Source organism: Pistacia vera, unplaced genomic scaffold (genome assembly GCF_008641045.1).
Source record: "Pistacia vera cultivar Batoury unplaced genomic scaffold, PisVer_v2 Contig656, whole genome shotgun sequence".
NCBI classification, from domain to species: Eukaryota; Viridiplantae; Streptophyta; class Magnoliopsida; order Sapindales; family Anacardiaceae; genus Pistacia; species Pistacia vera.
Window position 1 is genome coordinate 319,496 of NW_022196508.1, and position 22,953 is coordinate 342,448.

Below are 22,953 nucleotides of genomic sequence, written 5' to 3' on the forward strand. Positions count from 1 at the left end.
TGTTGCTTTTGAAAGCATTATGACTTATAATATTTAGTTGATGAATGTTGAAGTGTTATCCTTGTGTTTATAATATATTCCTGTTGTATGAATAGATTTACATTTCCATGAAACAAACATTTGAATAGAATTCCCTTCTACCTAATTATTTATATATGTGTGTTAGGCATGCAATGTTTTCCGGAATTCTGGGGACCCGTACCACCCCCCCCCCCCCCCCCCCCCCCCGATTTTTTTGGGGATAGGGACAGGGGTGGGGTTTCCGTCCTCAGGGATGGGGCGGGGGTGGGTGATGCCTTTCCCTCGCCTCGCCCCATCTCGTATATAATATATAAAATTAAAAATTATATGTGTGTGTGTGTGTACACTTTTCACTAATACTCCTATATTTCACATAACTACACAATTATCCTACTTATATAAACCCATATTTTCCCAATTTCCCTCACCCTAAACAATTGAACAAGAACAAACTCTAACTCATATTTATGTATAATTAATTATGTTTAAACAATTAATTTAAGTGTTTGTTATGTGGACAAGAATTAACTATTGTGTTTGGTAATGCTTAAATTAATTTATGTCTATATAAAATTAACGGGGTGGGGACGGGACTCCAACATTCCCTTTTGGGGCGGGAAAGGAGAATTCCTGTCATCTCCGTAACGGGGATGGGGCGGGGATGGATATGGTGAATGAGTTCCCCGCCCCGCCCCGCCTCATTGCCATGCCTAATGTGTGTATATACTATTATATACGTTCTAAATTCATAGCCTCTCTTAGTGGTGGGCACAAAGTTTGCAAAGACAAAAGGACCATCTTCATCATCATGCTTCCTTTTCAAGTTAGAACAGAAAGAGAGTGATTTGGGATTATTGAACCAACCATATTTAATTATTTATGGCGCCACCAAGGCCCTCCATTCACCACAAATTTATATAAAAAAGGGCTTAAAGTTTCTTGTGGTTTGGATTCAATTGGCTCCTGGCTTTCTAGTGCATACCCCCACAATGTGCAAAATTCATATTGAGAATACTACCTTTCTGGACTTCACACTCCGGTATTGTTATTGGATGACCATTGGATACGTGGTTAGTGTGATCAAATAGTGGTATGATCATACATCGGACGATGGGTAATGGTCCGGTAACGATACCGATATCAACTATTCCCTAAATTCATATCATCACATCAAGTTGAACATTGAAATTGACATCAACACCATGAGGTAGACAAAGAGTTAAATAATTCTCACGAGTAGTATAGTGGTACACAAATATAGAGGGTTCTAATATTCCTACTTGTCTTTATCAAATTCCATGCCCTTTTCATTTATATGACGTAATTCAATTCACTAGAGAACATATGCCTACGGCCTACCATCTTCCTAACATATTTTATACAAATCTAGAATATTAAAGTGTTTATTTGGATTGTCTGAGTCGTTAGTCGTGCGATTAGACCCGTGATTTGTTTTCATAAAGTTTGAGAACCGAGTCCTCTCATAGACACTTTCAATAAGATTATAGTGTTCGATAAAAACTCAAATTTCAGATCACACACCTTCTGTAAAATTGTAGGGTTTTTTTAGTAGACAACATAAGTTTACCTTCTTCATAACATATCTTATACAAATCCAGAAAATAAAAAGTATTTATTTTGAACGTCTGAGTGGTTAGTCGTGCGGTTAAACTTGTGATTTGTTTTTATAACGTTTGAAAATGGAGTCCTCTTATAGACACTTTTCATAAGGTTATAGGGTTCGATGAAAACTCAAATTATGAACCACAAGCCTTCCATAAAATTGTAGGGTTTGACGATAAACCCTACAATTTAAATTGATTATTGGAATTGCGTTCAAAAAATAATTTAGAAAGCTTTTATCATATCTAATAATATTTAAAATATCTAAACTAACACAATTTTTTTAAAAATAATAATCAATTAAATTACTTAATTAACATTTCATTTAACTAATAATTATATGTATAAATCAGAATTAATAGATGCAAACCCAAATAAAAGAAAAATAGAAAATAAAAAGCAATCCGGTCCAACAAAGAACGGTCTAAGTAAACCGGGTTCAGCCCATGTAAAAGACCACCTACCTTAGGTGTGTCCCTCTCTATCTTTCTTTCAACTCTCTGTGAGTACAGAATCTCAAGCTTAGTTAATTGTTTAGGATAAAATTCATTCACAGAAAGAGTTGAGCTGAACCCTATCTGGGTGGAGCTCCAATAAGGAATCCATGGATTCAACTCCGGTCGGTAGCCTGTTCAATATCTTGGAGATTTACCGACGATATTGTGGTAAATTAATGAATTTTCACTCAATTTATTTTGGTTTCTTGGATTTGGTGCTTTTTAGTACTTCTGTTTTCTGAATATAATTTGGGTTTTTAATTTTTAGTTTTTAATTTGGTTAATTATAGTAAAGTTTTCATTTCTTTCTTTTTTTTTTTTTATCTTTGTTTATGTTTTGTATTCTTTGGCTTTAATTATGATGTTGTGTGTCTTTGTGTGTGTTTTAATGGTCAAGATTAGATATTGGTTCATTCTTTAGACGGGTTTTTAGTTTTTCCAATTGGGTTGTTTGGTAATTGCTCGAATTTAGTATTGATGATGAAATTATTGAAATGTAATGGGATGGGATAATAATTGTTATTTGGGCTTATGAGGGATGGGGTTTAGAGTTTGGATTCTTGCTGCTTTAATTAGTTTCAGTAATGGAGTGCATGAGTCATATTCCATATCATGTTGGGTTTCTTTGCAAAAGCCAGCCATTTTGATGGTTCATGGTTGTTTTGGAAGAAGAGTATAGAAAGGATTGTTTTATATGATTGAATTTGACTTAGAAATTGAAGAAGAAATAACAAGTGTTCTGTAGTTTGCACTTTCTTAAGATAAGAAAGCTGTCATTTGGCTGATTTTTAAATTTTCTTGCAGACATTAAATCTCAAGCTGTGAATGTTCATGGAGATGAAGGTTTTAGACAAGATGAAGAGTTAAAAAAAGCTAATTTTTCAAGGGAGGCATTATCTGAGCTTCTGAACTTGGTTGAGTCAGCAGTACATACAGGGTATACATATAATCTGCTAATGCAATTTGACCATTTTTTGCTTGAAAAGATGATCATTATGGATAGTATGAAGCATGGGAATGAAAAAGTGAATTGTATGCTTTCTTCCTCTATTTTGAAGGAATTTGAATGTTAAAATTCAGAGTTAGTGATATAATCTTTGAACTTTCTCTAGTTATTTAGTATTTTGACTTTGATAGTTACTGTCTGCCCCCAGACGATCCTTACCTGGTAAATTGGTTTGAGGAATTGCTAGTGGAAATACGGTAAGGCTCTAACGAGGTTTGATTTGCCAAGATGCCTCAACAGCCATCCTGCAATTTCTGGAATTTATCACCTTAATTTTCTAGAGTTCAAATGCTACATGTTGTTCAAGTTGTGCAGTGGTTCTGACCTGCTTTAGTTCCATTTTCCCCTACTTGCCCATTTAGACATGCTATATGCACATTGGACTGATATCCTGTATTATTTTTCAGTATCCAGATTTCGAATGCATGCTAACTTATTATGAAGTTTTGCATCATTAAAATATTTTTAATCTTTTATGGCGTTTCTTTGACAGGATTTTGGTCTTTGAAGAGCTTTACAAGCTCATGTCACAGCTGGACTTGATGGTAACTTTCCATCTCTTGGAGTCCTTAAACTGAAAAGAAATTTAGTATTTGCTTAGTGATAATAAAAATAAAATAGTATTACTCTTTTGTGAAATGTTCTTATATTTGTTTTTTGTGGTGTATTCTGCATGTCTCCTTTATTAGGTTGGCATATTCTGGTTCTAACTTTCACATTTTACTTTCACAGGCTGACTTTTCTAAATTTTCACGCTTCTATGATTTTGTTTTCTTCATGTGCCGTGAGAATGGTCAAAAGAATATCAGTAAGTTTTGTCATATATTTTGTGCTAACATAATGGTTTCTAGCAGTTTTACCATTGAATAACAATTTATGATATATGGGCTATTGTTATAAAACTTATAATGAACTTTGTTTGGGGTCTTGTTGACCCTTTGTTTTTGTTGAAATGATTTACAGCTGTAAGCAGGGCAGTTACTGGCTGGAGGTTAGTTTTAGCTGGCAGGTTTCGCTTGCTTAATCAGTGGTGTGACTTTGTTGAGGTATATGACTGAATTTAAGCCAACTAGGGCTTGATATCTGTCATGATCTTTTGTTTTGATAGATATTATGTAGAATTATCAGTTTAGTTAAAAACGGGGAAGGCGGCTAGAACTAGAGTTTTTGGTTTATGCTATTCAGTTATGAATTTCATGCCAAAAAGTCACTAGATTGTCTGCTTCTGTTAGGCACAAAACCTTTGCTTCATGGTTGGAATGCTTCTTCAATAGCCTAATTGATCATTCCATTAAGCACATTATTATATGAAGCAACTTGTTTGTATTCTAAAAACACGTAGTTTTTGGGGTTTCTTTTATCTATTGTTCTTTATGTTTTGTTGGGTTGTGTGCTTAAAATATGCTTATATATATATTTTTTTATTTAGTAAATATGGTTACATATAGTATGTCAATATCCGTGACTTGAGACAATGGTTTTCTCACTTGTTGAGCACAAAGTAGATGTCAGCATGCCACTACTTAACTTTGAAAATATAACTTCAGAATATTTATGCATTCCTTAAAGCACCTAACCTTTTGTACTCCTTGTAGAAAAATCAGCGACACAACATCTCTGAGGATACTTGGCAGCAAGTTTTAGCATTCAGTCGTTGTGTACATGAAAATCTGGAAGGGTATGATCCTGAAGGTATTAATATCTCCACATATATATCTGTAAACTGAGCCATGTTATGTAGGTCATGGTAGATGAATTCACCTTCTCATATACGGATTCATGTTTTTATCTTTTATATCACAGCCCAAACTATTAGGTTTTTGGGAAAACCTGGCATGTTAAACTATGAGATTATCAGCCTCTTGTGTTCTTAGCCCACATTAGAGGTGGCTTGGAAAATCTTGAATCTTACATCAAAATTATTGTCAGTCATCTTAGGCTTTTGCTTTAATTTAATGTGAGGTGTTTCTGAGTGAAACATATTTGACTTGGAGCTTGGCTGCCTATCATTCTCTGAGGTAACGCTTATATTTTGTTGATTATTTATATTTATGCAGGTGCTTGGCCTGTTCTAATAGATGACTTTGTGGAGCATATGTACAGGTTAGATTTCATGGAATTCAAGATGTTCCTTTTCTGTTGCTATTGTTTATTTTATTTCAATCTTTTGTCACAAACCCATCCTTATTTCGTCCATTGTAATTTAAGTATCTCCCGACCATAGTATAATACAAGTGGAAATAGGAGAGAGTCATCATTTCATGCAAATGCAGTTTTTATGGTTTACTCAAATCAAATGTAGGAATGTCTTTAGATATTAATTCAACCTCAAAAGTTTCCTAGATATCTCCTCTTTGGAGGGTTGAGCGAATTTGAACTCACTGTAATTTCAAAAAGTTGTAGAAACTAAAAAGTATCATCCTGGCCATGCATAACACTGGGAGGAAGAATTAATTTTAGTTTTAAATTATGTTGGCTATCACCATGCATTGCCTTTGTAACACTTACCATTGCGATCAGATAAAATGTGAAGCATCTTTGTCTTGCAGGGTGTCAGGATCTAACGAAAGTTCTAACTTGTTCTGTAGCTGTGGTGTTTTGGAGTCCCAGTTATATGTATATGAGGACCCTCTTCCTGGTATGTAAATTATTTAAGAAAATTTAACTGAGTCTTATTATTTACAATTTCAACCTTCTACACAACAGAGTAGAAAAGGCGCTGATATCATTCCACAGGATTGAAGAATTTTCCTGGTTTGAAGAGGAAGTCTTCTGACCTTCAAACAGATGAAATGGAGTCATCAGAGGATTGTTTCCCTGACTTCACAGACCTAAATCACATGTTAACTCCCAAGAGAAGCAGGTTAGTTGCTCAGAGACCTCAGGACCGGGAAGATAATCCACCTGAAAGTGCCAGTGATGACTGCATGGAAATAGCTAAACATAATAGTCCACTGGGTTCCTCCAAGTCTCCTTGTGCCGTTGAGGGTTGCCTAGCTAAGGGCTTTGCAGGGCTGTTTTCAACTTTCCTTTCTGCAATTTGACAGGGGAAGGAGACTTTCATATACTTAGAGCTCCCGGCGAGTCAGTGTATTGGTAAATTACCTTCTCATTCTCATACATGTTGGTTTGTGTTTGGTGTCCTGTTATTTTTACATATACCCACGTTTTTTTAGTTGTTCCGTGGGACAGTTTCAAGTCTTCTCTTTTTTTTTTTTTTCTGACATTTGTTGGCATCTGCTATTGATTTATTGGTGCGAGTCATGTCCATGATCTATTGTGATTGATAAAATCAGTAAAAGAATTATTAGCTCTGGTTGTTTCTTGAAATTTTCATCTCAATTACCTCACCTTGAACATTNGGCGAGTCAGTGTATTGGTAAATTACCTTCTCATTCTCATACATGTTGGTTTGTGTTTGGTGTCCTGTTATTTTTACATATACCCACGTTTTTTTAGTTGTTCCGTGGGACAGTTTCAAGTCTTCTCTTTTTTTTTTTTCTGACATTTGTTGGCATCTGCTATTGATTTATTGGTGCGAGTCATGTCCATGATCTATTGTGATTGATAAAATCAGTAAAAGAATTATTAGCTCTGGTTGTTTCTTGAAATTTTCATCTCAATTACCTCACCTTGAACATTGAAACCCAGGATATGACTATAATTTAGTGGTTTCCTGGTTCCACGGTTGGTTTTATTGGGTCAACACTTTCAATTTGCAAAAGCTATGAAAACAGAATGGAAAATGGTAATACTTTTCTTGTTTAATAAAGAGCATAGCTACAGATTGTTGCCTCTGCAATAAAGTGTTTTATGTACAAGAAGGATTTGTTGACATAAAATGCTAATATTTTATTGAGCCTTACAAATTGATGTCAAGGTCACTAGTCAGAATAGCTTTCAGCCGCCGGTAGAAATCAAGAAAACTGGCAAAAGTATTCATTAATGGCTGTGTTGAACCATGATAAGCACATGCAATGCAGAGTTATCCACTGGTAGTTCTGGGGTTTTGCTCTTATTGTTAATGTTTTTAAGTAGACAATAACTTTTGACAACATTGAGAGAGAAAATATGGAGTATGGACAAAGCCACATTCCAGCCATGCAATCTGTCACTAGTTTATAGCATTTTACACCAACAGTTTTTATCACAACCACAAATGATAAAAATTGTTACATATTATGAAGCTAATAACACTGAAATGTATCAAAAGGTAAAGAGGTTGCAGGGCTTGTAGTGGAATAACCAGGCCTCCTTAACTAGCCTAAAAAAGCTTAAAAGACTGAAGTAAAACCATATTTTTTCTGTGAACCACTGCTCGCTTCAAGTTTGGGGGGCACCAAATTTTGCCAGACTACTCAAGATTTGCGGAGTCAAAATTACAGACATCAAACTCTGACTCCTCACCATTGGTACTTGGCAGTGACAAGGATCTCCTCATACTTCTCTGCAGCATGGTCCCAACTGAGATCTTGCGTCATCCCTCGTCTCTGGAGTCCTTCCCAACTCTCTTTGTAATCTCGATAAGTCCATAAACAATTTCCTAATGCATGTATCAGCTTACTTGCATCAGCGCTATCAAATGTCCAACCGTGCCCTGACTCATTGAATGGATCAAAAGGCTGCACAGTGTCTCTCAATCCACCAACAGCATGAACAACTGGAATTGTTCCATAACTCATAGCATAGAGCTGGTTCAATCCACAAGGCTCAAATCTAGATGGCATTAGCAAAATGTCGGCACCTGCAGTTATCCTGTGAGCAGTCTTCACAGAAAACCCAACCCATCCCCTGACTTTGTCTTTGTGCTGGTTTTCGAAGTTCCTCAGCATCTGTTCTAAGTCTGCTCTGCCAGTACCCAACATGACTAGTTGCACGTCCTGCTCCATCATCCATGGAATTGCCTCAGCTATGATATCGACACCTTTTTGGTGATCAAGCCTCCCAATGAAACCTATCAGAGGGACATCCTCACGGACAGGCAAACCAAGCTCTCTCTGTAAGGCTGCCTTGCACCGCGGCTTGCCAGTTTGCAGTGTCTCCAGTGAGTAATTAGTGTAACCATCTGATGTAAGGTGGACGTCGTGCCTTGGGTTCCACTCTTTTGCATCAATCCCATTCACTATGCCACTCAATTTCCAGTCAACCTCGTTTATGATATTGTGCAAACCCCAACCACCTTCAACAGTTTTAACCTCCCATGCATATCCATGACTAACAGTGACTACACGATCTGCTGTCTTTAAACCAGCTGCAAAGATATTTAAGTGCTCACCTCCAACAGGGTCATAAAGTTTGAAAAGGTCCAAGTAATGTGGTGGCAGACCCGTATAGGAAAAATCTGTCACAGGCCCCCGACCCTGGATAAAACATATTTATTAATACGAACTAGTGAAAAATGCATTTAAAATCCATGTGAAATCAGAGTACTAGAGGATTATAATAAACATCTTTTTGGTGAAATGACTACTCAAAACTTGGAATTAGAAGCAGTTATTGCCATCATAATGAACTTAAAGGCCACAACTGAATCATCTTGCAAATCAATTAGTGCTTCTGGATTTACATTCAGCAATTTCCCAATCTCGTGGAATGGTTTCACTTTATAAATGCAATTAATTTTTCAAGAGATGTTGCACTTTTCAATAGTATTAGTCTTGGATCTGTCAGCATGCACAAACCATTTAAAAAAAAAAAAACCAATAAATGAAAAATTAATTAATTAAAGCAGATCAATGCACATAAAATTTCTTCCAGAGGGATTTGAGTGCTTCTCTTTGATCCTCAAGGAACAAAATGAGTTATAAGGGCATGATGATTCCTGTATCAGGAAATGTTGCTACTCATTTATCATTTCTTTTTTATCAGAAATTTTTTTTATGTAGGCAACAGTTAATTCCATCATTTCCTTACCTTATCATCTAAAATGATTCCAAAATATTTGCATACTTCTGTAACCAATTTATTCCTCAATCAGGTTATCAAAATTGTAAGCCAATGCTGAAACAGAACGGTCAACATTTTCAACCAATAGTGTTCACTGTTGACAGATTTTAATGCTTTTTACACAGTATAGATTGTAGTCAATATAAAACTATAAAATGAAAAAATGAATTGACAATGTATAGAGAAAAAACCTGGTGAGCTATGTTATGAATAACAAGCACAGATCTTGTATATGTCATTAAACCATTGTCTCGATAGTATGCCTTCAAATACACAGGAAGCAGTGCGGTATGCCAATCATTTGCAATGAAAACCAAATTTCCATCTCCATAGCAGACACCACCGCATGGAACATACCAAGGTACCTAACGATCACCAGTGTCTCTTTATACAAAATTGAGCATATAATGTGATAAACATTTATTATTATTAAAATAGAAACATTGCTCAACGAGGAAGCAGAAACAAGAAAAAGGAATATTGCCTCAAATTGTGCTGATAGCTAAAGGCCAAAAGCTTGTCTAACAAAATTCTAGTTCATGAGAGTGATGGGGCAATTATCATACAAGGTGTAATATATTATTCAATAACAACAGGAAAACTTAGGATAATCGTACTTTTCCTCAATGCAGTACTTCGTACAACACTTCCTATTTTAAGTAACGAATGTTGATGGCCTCAAACATACCAACATAAAAATTATAAGCAATTAGTTTATATAACACCATCCTAGCTTTGTGTGAGTAACACGACTCGCCATCCCTAGCTCAAGCAACAATTTGAATACCACTGCACAACTAACTCACAACATACTATGTCTAATCAATACTTCTGTTTCTACAATATGCAACAAAAGTTACAGGACCTCTCATGTGGACCATATGAGATGATTTCTATATGTATTTTACAAGTTCCTAAGAAGAGTCAGTATAGCAGATGTTTCCAGCATCAGCTCCAAGAGGAAAGTCTCATCATCCAACAAAAATTGATGGGCATTCATTCAAAATTTCAATGACTAACCATGAGCCTACAACAATTGAACTCCAATGTTTTCCCTTCAATCCCCTTCCAGATGCAGTTTGCATTAAAGAGTATGGCCAACATATTACCCACTGGCCTTGATATATCTCTTTTGACAGCATGTCTGATTTTAACATTTGTTATGGAAAATGTTCTTCAGGATATCCCAAAACCTTGAAACTCGATGGGCATTCATTCAAATTTTCAAATTATATTTTAAGGCATAGTCTAGAGTTGTACCTCAACAGCTGCCTTGCAAAGCAATACCATGCGTTTTAAAATATCCTGCACCATAAAACTAAAGATGTGTAAGAGTTAAAATGCTTGTAGATCATAATCTAAGGAACACTATGACATTCTAATAACATCAACTAATCATAAAGTTAAATATGAGGATAACAAGCAGACAAAAAAGAGTACACACCTACAATGGAAAAAAGGAGACAATTAAAACCCAAATTAAGAGTGATCATTCGTCAGTAAGAAATTGTTCAACCCACTTAAGAAGGGCAGACCAGTAGAGTAATTATGTAAGAAAGGATATCTTACCTCCCGACTTCCTCCATAAATATCATTCTGTTTGTGACGAAACAGAGGACCATCAATGAAAACAAAATCCACACCATCAATATAGGCCTGGTAATATGTTACTTCCATATCCTACAATGTATCACATTGTCAAGCAATTGCTGTGGAATGAAGTTACTGTTACCAGTGTCAGATAGCAATTAAGTAAAAGACTTAAATCATCATCTGCTGCCTACCTGGCCATCCACCTTATACCTTTTCCGGACTCCAGAATCTTGGCCTTCAGCATAATCGGCATAACGTGGTGCCACAACCTAAGAAAAAAAGAGAGAAAATGAAGTCAAAAAGCAAGACATAATACAATTTTATTCTTTCTTAGTCCAAAAACAAAACAAGGCACAACAAAACAAACGAAACTCATGAATTATTAGCAGCCTTAGCAATGCAAATAAATTACACAGCCAATACAAGCTGTCTGAAAATCCTTAAATATCTATATTTTCATCATGATTACAGAAAATATAGTAACACCTAGATGCTATTGAGTTGACTGAATACAAAATAAAAAAGTGCACGGCCAGATTCACTAGATGCATAACAGACATTTCAATGTCACCAAAATCTGCAAGCCTATAATTTCCAAAATTTTCCAGTTAATTTCTTTTCTGTGTAACAAAGAAAACTTTTCAGAAAAATCTTTATCACTTATTGTATAACTTCCATGTTAAGTTGATCACATTAAAATAAGTATAACATTACCATGACCCTGTGTCCACGCCGGGCCAAAGCCTTTGGTAAAGCCCCAGCAACATCTCCAAGCCCACCTATCAGAACTCTCCATATATCAGTCTTTGGAGAACATACAAAAGGTTATAAACTCAATCATATACAAGCACACACAAGCTAAAATTCATGCATGCATGCATTGGACAACGTGCAAACACAAGCAAAAATTATTATCTAGTCTTTGAATGCTTGAAAGTACAAAAGAATAACCCGTTCAATCTCATTAATAACAAAAGAAAAAGATACATCAAACATTTTGTAGTGTAACAAGCCAGAGCTATCTTTCACAAAACTTGATACATCCTGTATGATATCCAGCATGTGAGGCACTGACATGGATAGTAAACAGCTGGACTAATCAAACCAGCCAAGAGATCAACCCATTGAAGAGCTCCGGTCAATAGAGCACTTATTCACTAGCAACAACTTGAAACAGGAAATGATTTATATTTTAGCTTTATGGATATGGAAAATTCAGTTATCATCAACTTCAATGTTATTGACGTCAAACCAGGAACTTCTCTTAAATAAAAAAGAGAGTTCCAATTTATTAAAAAAAAAAATGCTTTTACCAAATAAAAGGAAAGACATTTTTCAGTAACACTATAACAGTGCACACAAGCATAAAATTAATTCGACAACTTAGTTTATTTAGAAGAGTAGAATCAACCATTTATCTTGCTTCCCTCCACATTTACCAAGTGGCTGCGGTAGAGATATTAATAACATAGATATTCAAGAGGTTCGGACTATTTGACTGGAATAAGATAATTCCTACTGTTTTCTTTTGTCCTGTTTTTCCCCCCATTTATTATTCTACAACTCTCTGTTCTTTTCCTCATTGAAGAAATACTTGGACAAAGACACATCAAGAAATTTCAAGTAAATGGTATTTCCTTCTGATGTAAAAATTAATATACCTGTCTTAGACCATGGAGCACATTCTGCAGCTACCAATATAATGTTCATTACATTTGCTCCAGCCAATGGAGGGGGTTTTGCATCTTCAATAGCTGAATCAGTTGCCCCACTGGCCTCACTGGCTTGTGAACTTGAACCCTTTGAATCTCTATGCTCTTCATCCTTAGGGAGGGAACTTTCTGCAATAAGCTGAAGAAAAGATGGCAGTTCACCGGACCGAGCTGCCCCTGACTTAGTGTCTTTCAACTTGTCGGGCATGGTTTTTGCTCCAGCCAATGAAGGGGCTTTCACATCTTTAGTGACATGATCACTTGTCTCACTGGTAAGCCCTTGTAAACTTGGACCTTTCATATCTTCATACTCTTCATCCTTCTGACTAGAAATTTCAGAGGTATGTGCAAGAAAAGATGGCTGTTCATTGGACCTCGCTGACCCTGTATCAGTGCCTTTCAATTGTTTGGGAGAATCTATATTAAAGGATGGCTCTTTACGAGACAAACTTTTTCTAGATGCCTTCCCACCTGCATCAGAACCTCTGGTAACAGCTGAAGAGACGAATTCTGGTACCTCATTGGCAGTTGAGTTAGCATGTCTGCTTGAAAGAAGGCTACCATTTTGGTCTTCAAGAACATTGCTACCACTCGTTGAAGTGAGATCCAAATCTGGAAAAGAGTTATCCCTTCGTTCATTAGTAACTTCACTTTCTTCTGAATCAGCAATGCTACTTTTAATGGATGATACCAATTTCCTTCTTTCAGCAATCTGCAAAAGACACAATAATTACAGTATCCAGATTTATATTCTTACTAAACAGATGCTAACCATGTCAGGAAGCGGCCAAATTTTGATTCTCTGGCAGCACAGACAAAGAAATCTATATGCAATCAAAATTTTAATGAAAAAAGTTTAAACTCTCTGGCGCTCATGTTAGAGTAGCACTTTATGCAACTTGTAATTAAGCTTCCACAGCAATTGTACAGCATGCACATTTCCATTGATTTCTTATATCATTTGCATTCAAGGTACAAACATGTCCATTTCTGAGGCCAACGAACACAGTCCCCAAACTCAAAAAAGTGAAGTTTTACAATCAACTAGAAAAAAATTCAAATAAAGAGAAAAACAACACACACATAAATTTCCACTCAAATCAACACAGATTACTCAAACAACAATTATAAAAAATAATATAAAATAAAAGACCTGTTGAAGAAGGTGTCTTTGCATAGAAAGAACCTTCTTGCTTTTCTCAATGGTGGCCTCAAGTGAATCCTCGGATTCATTACCACCTTCACCTTCCAAAGAGTCTCTTCCCGTTGCTTTCACATGCTTAATCCTCCATAAATGTCCTCTTTTATCAGAACACAAAGAAAAACCACATATTGAATAATTAAACACCGCGAAAGCGGGGGACTTTCTTGGCCTAAATGTGGCAAAAACAGAACTGGGTCGATGTTGCCTTCTGCTATGAACAAGGACAGAACTTTCTGCCCCAGTTTCTATAACAAAAGGAAGAGACCCAATAGAGGCCATGGAAGTGTTCGATAAAACGCCTCAACGAAGAAACAGAGTAAATATATACAACTTAACTATTTTTTTTCAAGATGTAGAAACAATTCTACTGAAAAATGAGATCGACCCAGTGGAGAAAACTACAAGATTAAGAAACCCAAATGAGGAAATTGAGAGATTTGGAGGAGACACAAGTGAGTGATCAATGATTGGAGGTTCTAGTAGTGTCAACAAAATAGGAGAAACCATGGACAGAGAAAGAGGAAAAATGAAATTTTTGTGGATGTGTGTTGAAATGAGTCCCAAAGATAGGGAAATCATAGAGGGATTTTTGAGGTTCAAATTGAATTGAAATTTTGGAGACAAATCACAAGTCTCTAGTCTCAAGTCACAAGTAGGTGTTTATCAGAACACATGTAAGTAGCTCCACTCTTGTAGCTCAAGAATCAAGATATGGGTTATTTGTATTTTGGTATAGAGCAACTTCCAATCCAATTACTTCTAAAAATCACACTTTCATCCCTATATTTCAAATGCCCCTCTCTAAGGATGAAAGTGTTATAAGAGATTTGGATAATTTTGGAAAAAAATTCATTCCTTTTGGCTATTAAGAAAATATATAAGGCATGTCAAAAATTGAGAATGACCACATTAGGTCATTTTCCATGAATTGAAAACGTGGAGGCAGAATTAAAAAAAAAAAACTTGAGGGGTAGATGAGTTAGGACTTAGGATAAGCTTTACTTTAATGATTTTGATGGGTTTTTAAATTCAAGCTTCTTGTTGAGTGGATGGATTTTCATGTTGGTTGTAGTCAAAGTTACCTAATTATTTCTTTTATTTTTTATTCTTTCTATTGAAAAGTTTGCGGCTTTTGTGATTTCAGGGAGCTTTTCATAATAACTTTTCCAAAAATTATTGAATCCTTTGAAAGTAATATGAACTTTACTACTGAATCGATCTCTAAAAGTGATCAATAATGTAATGTTATTTAACTCTGAATATCATTTACAATAAAGTGTCATGTCCATTCATTGATTAAAAACATAATATATATGTACTCTTTTTTATTACTTAGAGAAATCTTACAGCATAACCCTTGTGTACGTTGGACATACGAGTTGCGATCTCCAATTACGACCTCTATTGTTGAAGTGGTCACCAACCCCAACACTCCTACCTAATTAAATATGCACAAAGTTATAATACAATTTACAAAACTTCCCTTTGTACCAGCTTGGTTTTATTTTTAGGAGAGATTCATGGTGGAAATAATAATGGAGATGTAGAGGCCCTGGAAACTTTTCCTTCTTTGAATTCAATGTTGTCTAGCTTCTCTTGACACCATTTGAGTTGGGAATTGGAGACTGCGGACATCTGAATCACTCTTGATACAAGCTTCAGTTCTATCATTGTAAATAACATTTCTTTTCTTTGAGATTCGTCCAAGTGGTTCACAACTTTCTTGATCCAACACCTTTGCTTCCCTTGTAAATCTTTCAAGCATAATTCCTTCTATAAAAGAAACAAACCGAAAAAAGGTCCTATTAATATTTTTAATATTTGAAAATGTGTTTTGATCATATCGTTTTTACCTTTTGAAGTTTTCGAGTAAGATGACGTAAGAACGGTAAATCTTTGGGATCTTCCACAGGTGGATAAGTCCATGTTAATGAAGTTTTGAGTTTCCACCAAGGCTTCTTGTTACAATTATCTACTGTTACAAATATCCCAAAAGCTTGAATGCATTTCTCTATAGCCTTCGAAACTTCTTTTACACTCACTGTTTCTGTCTTCATATCTTCATTTTCCTCCTCTAAGAAACCTTAAAGGACCAAATTAGACTAACATTAAGGTGAGGCTGATCTAGCTTATTAAAAAGACAAATAAAATAACATATATTGCATAGTCATTCCTATTTGTACCTATTTGGAAGCATTCCAAAATCCAAAGTAATTTTCTTGAAAATGAATTACATGGTCTTTTGCCTTGAGACAAAATCACACGGTTAGTTGGACCTTGGTGTTTTTTCATAATAAAATAAGGAGGTTAATTTCGAAGGAATCCTAAGCTTGACCTTTCAGAATATTTTATTTATATTATGTGTTTCCAATGAATAAGATTAATAGTTACCAGAGATCTGGGGAACTTGAAGAAGGCTATTAAGGCCAAATCTTCCTCTAACATAATTCCAAATCCTCTTGCCTTCACATCTTTCATCCTCTAGGAACCTCTCCAACACTACTTGAAATTTCTGAAACTCACCAAACACATTTCCAGAAAATACACCATTCTGAGAGGTGGATTCTGCAAGAGACTTGACTTTTGTGTACTGATAATGGAGGGCCTCCCAGGACAAACATGATTGAGCAACATATACCATTTCAAAGTCACTCTCCAAGCTTTTCAACAGTCTCTTTTTGGTCAGTTTGCTCCAGGAAATGTTCGGGACTGCGAAATCCTGATCAGAATCAATGTTGCTCTCAATAGGACTTGGAGTTCCCGCTTGCCTGTTCAGGACTGCACCTGCAGAAAAAAACAATTAACAAAGATGAAAACTTGATCAAATTAAGGAAATGGAGATGAATATTCACTTGTACTTTATTATACATACTTATTCCACATGTTCTATCAGAATTCAGTATGTCGAACCATCGCATCCTTTCGGTGTACTTCTTGTAGAATGCATCGGCAGAATCTCGATCTTCATCTCTCTGAGGTACTGCTCTTTCCAGAACTGGTGAAGTGGAGATACAAATTGATTGTGGATTTTCAGGATTCAAGTCTGAACTTCTGGCAGGTGAATTGCAGCTAAAAACACTAGACGGTGAATCATTTAAATCAACATCATTTGTGGGGCAAGAACTTGGCTCTTCCATACGCTCTTCTTCATGATCAAGAACAGGAATTTCCTGAAAATCATCATCCTCTACAAGGTCAATTTTCTCAACTTCTAATAATTTTACCTTGCAATAAGCTTGTATTTTTGCTCCACTTGAACAACTATATGAAAGACCAGCTTGATTTTGGTTACAAATTTGTGTAGCAACCAAAGATTTATTCTCATCCAAGGCCTCTTCCGTAACTTCAACATTAGTACTAGTGCTACTCATCGATCTCGAAAACCTGAAGACAAAGATGAGTACAAAATCTCTGAGAAACCTGAAAAGAAACAAACCCACAAAACGAATGATTCTGAGAGGATAAAAAAACACAACTAGAATCCATTTGTTTAGCAACTTGAGCCAGAGAAAAATTTGGCAAAAGAAGAGAAAAATCGGATGGATATAGAAGCTCAAATAAAACCACTTCACAAATCCATCCGGAATGATGAGTAATTCAATGATAAGCCAACAGGATGCTAATAAAGCCATATATTCCAAGACTGAAAAATTTATTTCTCCATGACTTATAAATTAACTCATCTAGAGGAGGTCTGGCAAGTTAATGTTTCTCCTAGATAACTGGTAATATTATATACATAAACTTAGATATGTACTGATAACTGATGAATACTGAACTCACCAGGAAAGAGCCAAACTTGGAAAATTTTGTATGCTAATTGACGTATGACATTCATACAAATTAGTGGTTGGAAAGTCATGGACAAGAATACTATTAGAGACTTTCACTTGCTCGTCAAGAAAGAAAACTTAGCTTAGAATTTATACTTTGTCAGCTATTTGTCATACTTGATGAAAATTATCAAGTGTGGACGTCCTAAAATATGTAAATGGTGGATTAAAAGCTAGCAACTAGTAGTTATCTTTGATTTTTGAATTTTGTTTTCTGGTGAAGCTCATTTCACAACGCACTCCACCTCGAAATTCCATTAGTATCCTGGCACTCAAAATCTATGTCAAGAACTTCTGCCGGGTGAGATAAGTGAGTCAGAGAATTATCTGTGCTCTAACATGGTGGTGTTTAGGGTATTGCCATTTAAGGGCCAACGCAATTCCACGTTGGCTTATACTAAGAACACTAGCGCCGGGTCCTTGCATAGTTGCATTGTGCTTCACATAAAAGGAGGCCATTATTTTTTTATTTTTTTTTTTTCTGAGTAAACTTGATAATTGTCTCTCTTACGACTTAAAGACAAAACCAGGAGTCTACCGACCCTTGATCTATACATTATAAATTCTAAGATGATCGTCTTTAACAAATGTACTAGTACTTAGACTAACCTTTCACCTATGTTTTAACAATATATAAGTCGATTTGCTTAGTTGGATCCTATCCAAAACTTAGTAGATTTGACAAAAGCATATATATATATATTAGTCATTACAGTTAAGGTTAGTTGATGGTTTTAAGCATATCTGCATATGTATATATATATTTGCTTAAAACCATCAACTAACCTTAACTGCCATGGCTAATAATATCAAATTACAGTCAACTGGTTGTGGAGTTCCTGAGGGGGCACGTTGCCATTAACGAAAAGGTCAAGTTCAAACACACATTTCAATTAATTAATTAATTTAACCAGCCGAACTTGGAGGATTTGTCAAAAGGAAGATGTGGGGAAGTTGCGTGAGGGATTGAACTTTCAAGATCAGTTTGCTTTCATGGAAAAAAATATAGAGGAATAATGAAAAGGAAAGTTGAACTATTGATGGAGTATAGATACAGATGAACAAACTGGTAATAATGAAAGCGAAAGAGAAGAGTACAAGGCATGCTTATTGAATAGTTTAGGGTAATACGTCAGGATTTAAATCAGGTTTAACGTCAGAATTTTGGATTATATATATATATATTGGATTTGGATAAGATTTTTCAACTTGAAATTTTTTAAAGATTAATTTATCTAATCAAGTGGTCATTAAATTCCAAAATGAAAGTGTCATGTTAGATAAGATAAAATGAATGGATGAAAATTCAAGTCAAAATGTTTTAAAATTAAAATTTAAAATCAAAAGATGAAAGCATCTCCTTTAATATGGTAAAGATAAGAAAATGATATGAAGAAAAAATATGTGAATATTATATTATTCTAATTAAAGATGGGGTTAGAATATCTATCTTATATTAGCCTTAATTTAAAGAAAAAAAAAAAAAATGGTTTCACAAAATGCTCAAAGAAATTTGATTATAGAAAAGAATAAATTAATATATCAATTAGGGGCTGTGCATGGTTTTAACTTTCAACCCATAGTCTCAGGTTTCAATTCTCTACTAAACACAAACGTAGTATATTTTCCCATGATTTATTTGGGAGGCCATAACAATGGGTTGTTGTAAGATAGCTTTCCCAAAGGATTGGTCGAAGTGAGATAAGCTGGTTCGAACACCTTAGTTAAAAAAAAATCAATATGTCAATATTTCACATGTCAACTATGGTGTGTATATAGATATATATATAACTATTTGAATTCAATACGATATTTATTAACCCAATTCTAATATATTATTACAATAATAAGACACGAATGATGCTATTGTCCTCCATAATTTATCTTAATAAACCTTACTTCTAAATTTACCTCATTAAAATTTTTAAACCCCATTCATTAATTTACACTTCTCTCTCTCTCTCTCTCTCTCTCTCTCTCTTTTATCTCCATTTATCATATTAAATTATTAATCAAGCACGTTGTGCACATTGGCATCATCACATGTATTTTCTTAAAAAAAAAAAAGAAAAAAAAAGAAAAAAAAACTTACAAATTCTTTAAATGTGCAAATTAATTGAAAGTTAGAAACAATAATATTTGATAAAATAAACCTAAAGAATTTAATGCATATATGTTATTGATCAAACACATTTCATAAGACAGATTAATTTATGGCAACATGAATATTGATCAATAACACGTCAACTACTCGTTTTATTTCAATATTTAACGGTTATAATAATAATATATAACATGTTACAAGTAAGAGAATTGTAACATTCCACATTGATACTCTTGATTCATTTCCAATAATTAAATACTGTGTTCGAATAAAGTGTAAGAGACAAATTTGAACCCTGCCGTAGGAAATGGGTAGGATAGGACAATACGTAAGAACGTAACTCTCGAGGAAGTGGGTATATAGGGTGAGTATTTTGTTCAATTAATAATTGAATTGTCTATAGTAAGCTCAAATCAATGGAATACAATAGTCCCCTTATTACGCCCCTTTTAAAATGTCATAAACTATGAATCTTGAAATTCTCAGGTACTGGTGATTTGCAATGAGCAATAGGCCATTGAAGAGATAGTTTCAGAGTGTCATAATCGTAACGTTGACAATTGACAAACTGCCGATGCCACCAACCAGATTAAAACAAGAAGAAGAACAATTTTCACGACCCTATACATTTTCATCATAGAGAATTGATTGAAGAACAGAAATCAGCAGATTGAAGAACAGAAATCAGCAGATTTTGAAACTGAGGGCTTGCCTACAGAATAAGATCCCCATATATTTACTTCTTTGTGATATTTATACCATTAATTTAACCTGGCAGCAACCTATATATGGGATATTACTGAACAATAATATGCAAATCAATAATATATTAACCACTTCATTGATTAACTTAATAAGATATCACAATCATTAGGTGCGACGGCCACGTTTACAAGTCTTAAAACACTTGTAAACATGAGTGGATAATGAATTACAAGTTCTAAAACATTTGCTAATTTGGTTGAATTGAAGAATTTCACTTAAAGTCCTAAAACACTTGGATTGTAGAATGTGGAATGCAATAGAGAAAATTTGGCCCAAGCAAGTTCCAAGGAGGGAAAAAGTCCAAATATTTCGGCCCAAACCATTCCAAGCCCAAGCTCAACAAGAGAAGCTCAAGCTTACAAAGAAAGAAGCCCAAGTGTTGAAGTGGTTCAACCGGGCCCAAGTCTCATTCCAAAGGGAAAGATACACATGAACCTTTATTGGATCCATTTGCATGATTCTCAGGGCCCAAAATCTTACACCCTTATTAGTAGACTTAATTAGGCTCATTGATTAAGTTTTGATCAAATAAAGGAAGCTTATTTCAATTAAAGGGGTGGTTAAAGACATAGATCCTAAGATTAGGGAATCATGTCTCTTTTGCATTAAATAGGCATGACCTTGCTTTTTGAATGAATAACTTGTAATATTAGTTAAGTTTATTTCATTTTAATGTATTTGTCAATTACTTGTTTACCTTTGTATTTGCTTATATAAAGACAACTATCTCATTATAACAATCAGCTTATAAAATATATAAAAATTGGTTTATCCATTTGAGAGAACTTATGTGTTTTTTGTTTGTGCATTCTTTATTCAAGTCTTTGCAAAGAGATTTGGTGGTGAATCAATTCAAGTTAGCAGAGTAAATCCTTTATGCTTGAAGAGTTTCAACTTGTCTTGTTCTAAAAATTGCAAGTAAGTGATTTAAACTCTAATATTTGTGTTGGCCGAATTTTGCTTGGATTTGTGTTATGTTGTGTTGTTGAATTGGTTGGAAATGGATCATTATCCGATGCACCTTAACTGAAAATTCTTAGTTTTTATCTGGATAAATGTACAATGTGTCTGGTGCTTAAGCCTTGAGAAACTTACAATAGCCCATACGACGCTGCGATTACACGATACAGAGTCCAAACAAAGCCACTTTTTCTTAAACAGCAATTTGCAGACTTCCATTGACTTGTATGTTAAGCATCATGTATAAAAGAAAATGAAGCGTCAGTTAATGAAACTGCAAATTAGTTAACATTATCCCGAGAGTGTTAAGAAGTCCAGCTTGGCTTGTGTTTAAAACTCCAGCTAGAATCAGCAGTTGTAAAAATTTCTGGATATTAATGTCAGTTTTTTTGGGTGGACTTCAGTTAATATTTTGATTGGGCTTGCATTGGTAACTCAGCATCATGGGCTTGGGCTTGGGCCGTGGGAGGTGAGTACTCCGGTACTAGAGCATGGGCTGCAGAACTTTCTAAGAAGAGTAATGCTAATCTTACTCACTTTTGTAAATATATAGCATAGTACAGATACCATACGCATAGTACGGGTATTATACACATAGTACGAGTACTATATGTCATTTTAACAAAAGCGAGTGAGAGAAAGTGAGTAAGAGAAGTGAGTAAGGATAGCATTTTTCTTCTAAGAAAGACAAATGTAAAAAAAAAAAAGAATTACCAAGGATGTTTATTGGCAACTACCCTTAAATGACCGGTGAGGCGATAAAGACTCTTAAATGTATTATTCTAAAGGTCTCAAGTTTGATTGTCTTTAGTTGTTAATAGGGGTTGCCATCAGAAGATTTACCCGATTAAATCTCTTAAACGATGTGTTTCTTCTTAATTTATACTTTTAGATTTTTCGTATGATATATACGTATGGTAGACTAGGGTGATTGTAATCTTACTACCCCAAATTTGTCAGACCAATTCTTGTCTTTGGTAGACCTAGGAACATACTTGATTGTATTTTGCATATAGACCATTATGAGTAAGAGAGGAAGAGGTGATTCATTAAACACCAAAAAGAGTCCATAAATTGGATTCACAAAGTCTAGTCAAGCGACCAGATTATTACATCAAAATCCTTCTTATCCTTAAACTAAGCACCATGGAAGTTTTTCTGACAACAAGATTAGTGATCAATAACACATTGACAAACTCCTTAAATTGTAAACATAATTCAAATATGCAGACGCCATAAACGATATCATAACTCTAAAGTATTCACCTTTTTGTGACTAGTTCAGTGCTATGTCAGCTTCTTGGCCTAAACAAATTAAAAAAAAAAAAAAAACTATTGAAAACAAGTACAGTATATGCAAATTAATTGAACAAAGCGAGGAAGATAATAATGCAATTAATAAAGCAAAAGGAATTTAAACTAATTAATTGTCATAAGATGCGTCTAGAATTAAATGATACAGTAAACGTTACTTAATCATCCTCTTATTTTGTTCAAACGAATAAGTGTGACAGAATGACATAAAGGATTACACAGACACAATTGAAATGGGAGTAGATTCAGGGATTATCCTGCCGGTTTCTTCTTCAAGGAAGAGGATATTTTGGAAATTTTAAACGAGGGTGGCAATTGTGATGAGCACATGTAACCATAGGCTATTTTTCTTGTAGTGGTGGGCCTGGTTCGGTA

At 34.8% G+C, this 22,953-nt stretch overlaps 3 protein-coding genes across 4 annotated transcripts; 1 reads left to right on the forward strand and 2 right to left on the reverse strand.

Annotated features, from left to right (window-relative positions):
* The first annotated feature begins 2,123 nt into the window (after window positions 1–2,123).
* LOC116112204 (DCN1-like protein 2) lies at window positions 2,124–6,358 on the forward strand. Its single transcript, XM_031398380.1, has 9 exons — window positions 2,124–2,309; window positions 2,946–3,078; window positions 3,641–3,692; window positions 3,880–3,955; window positions 4,111–4,193; window positions 4,743–4,839; window positions 5,205–5,250; window positions 5,697–5,785; window positions 5,884–6,358. Exons 1-9 carry the CDS (start codon window positions 2,249–2,251, stop codon window positions 6,189–6,191), a joined length of 945 nt encoding a protein of 314 aa, XP_031254240.1. The 5' UTR covers window positions 2,124–2,248; the 3' UTR covers window positions 6,192–6,358.
* An 850-nt stretch (window positions 6,359–7,208) lies between these two features.
* Window positions 7,209–14,295, reverse strand: LOC116112203 (granule-bound starch synthase 2, chloroplastic/amyloplastic). 2 transcript variants are annotated; one of them, XM_031398379.1, is made up of 8 exons: window positions 13,585–14,295; window positions 12,348–13,110; window positions 11,401–11,465; window positions 10,878–10,955; window positions 10,663–10,773; window positions 10,354–10,398; window positions 9,285–9,458; window positions 7,209–8,507 (listed from the first exon to the last, which is right to left on the reverse strand). In XM_031398379.1, exons 1-8 carry the CDS (start codon window positions 13,879–13,881, stop codon window positions 7,551–7,553), a joined length of 2,490 nt encoding a protein of 829 aa, XP_031254239.1. In that variant the 5' UTR covers window positions 13,882–14,295; the 3' UTR covers window positions 7,209–7,550. The 2 variants fall into 2 exon arrangements, with proteins under 2 accessions (XP_031254239.1, XP_031254238.1); XM_031398378.1 differs by having other exon boundaries at window positions 13,552–14,294.
* A 572-nt stretch (window positions 14,296–14,867) lies between these two features.
* On the reverse strand, window positions 14,868–17,653 carry LOC116112213. The gene is made up of 4 exons (XM_031398388.1): window positions 16,475–17,653; window positions 15,994–16,386; window positions 15,456–15,685; window positions 14,868–15,375 (listed from the first exon to the last, which is right to left on the reverse strand). The coding sequence occupies exons 1-4, from the start codon at window positions 17,232–17,234 to the stop codon at window positions 15,121–15,123; spliced, it is 1,638 nt and encodes a 545-aa protein (XP_031254248.1). The 5' UTR covers window positions 17,235–17,653; the 3' UTR covers window positions 14,868–15,120.
* Window positions 17,654–22,953: the final 5,300 nt, after the last annotated feature.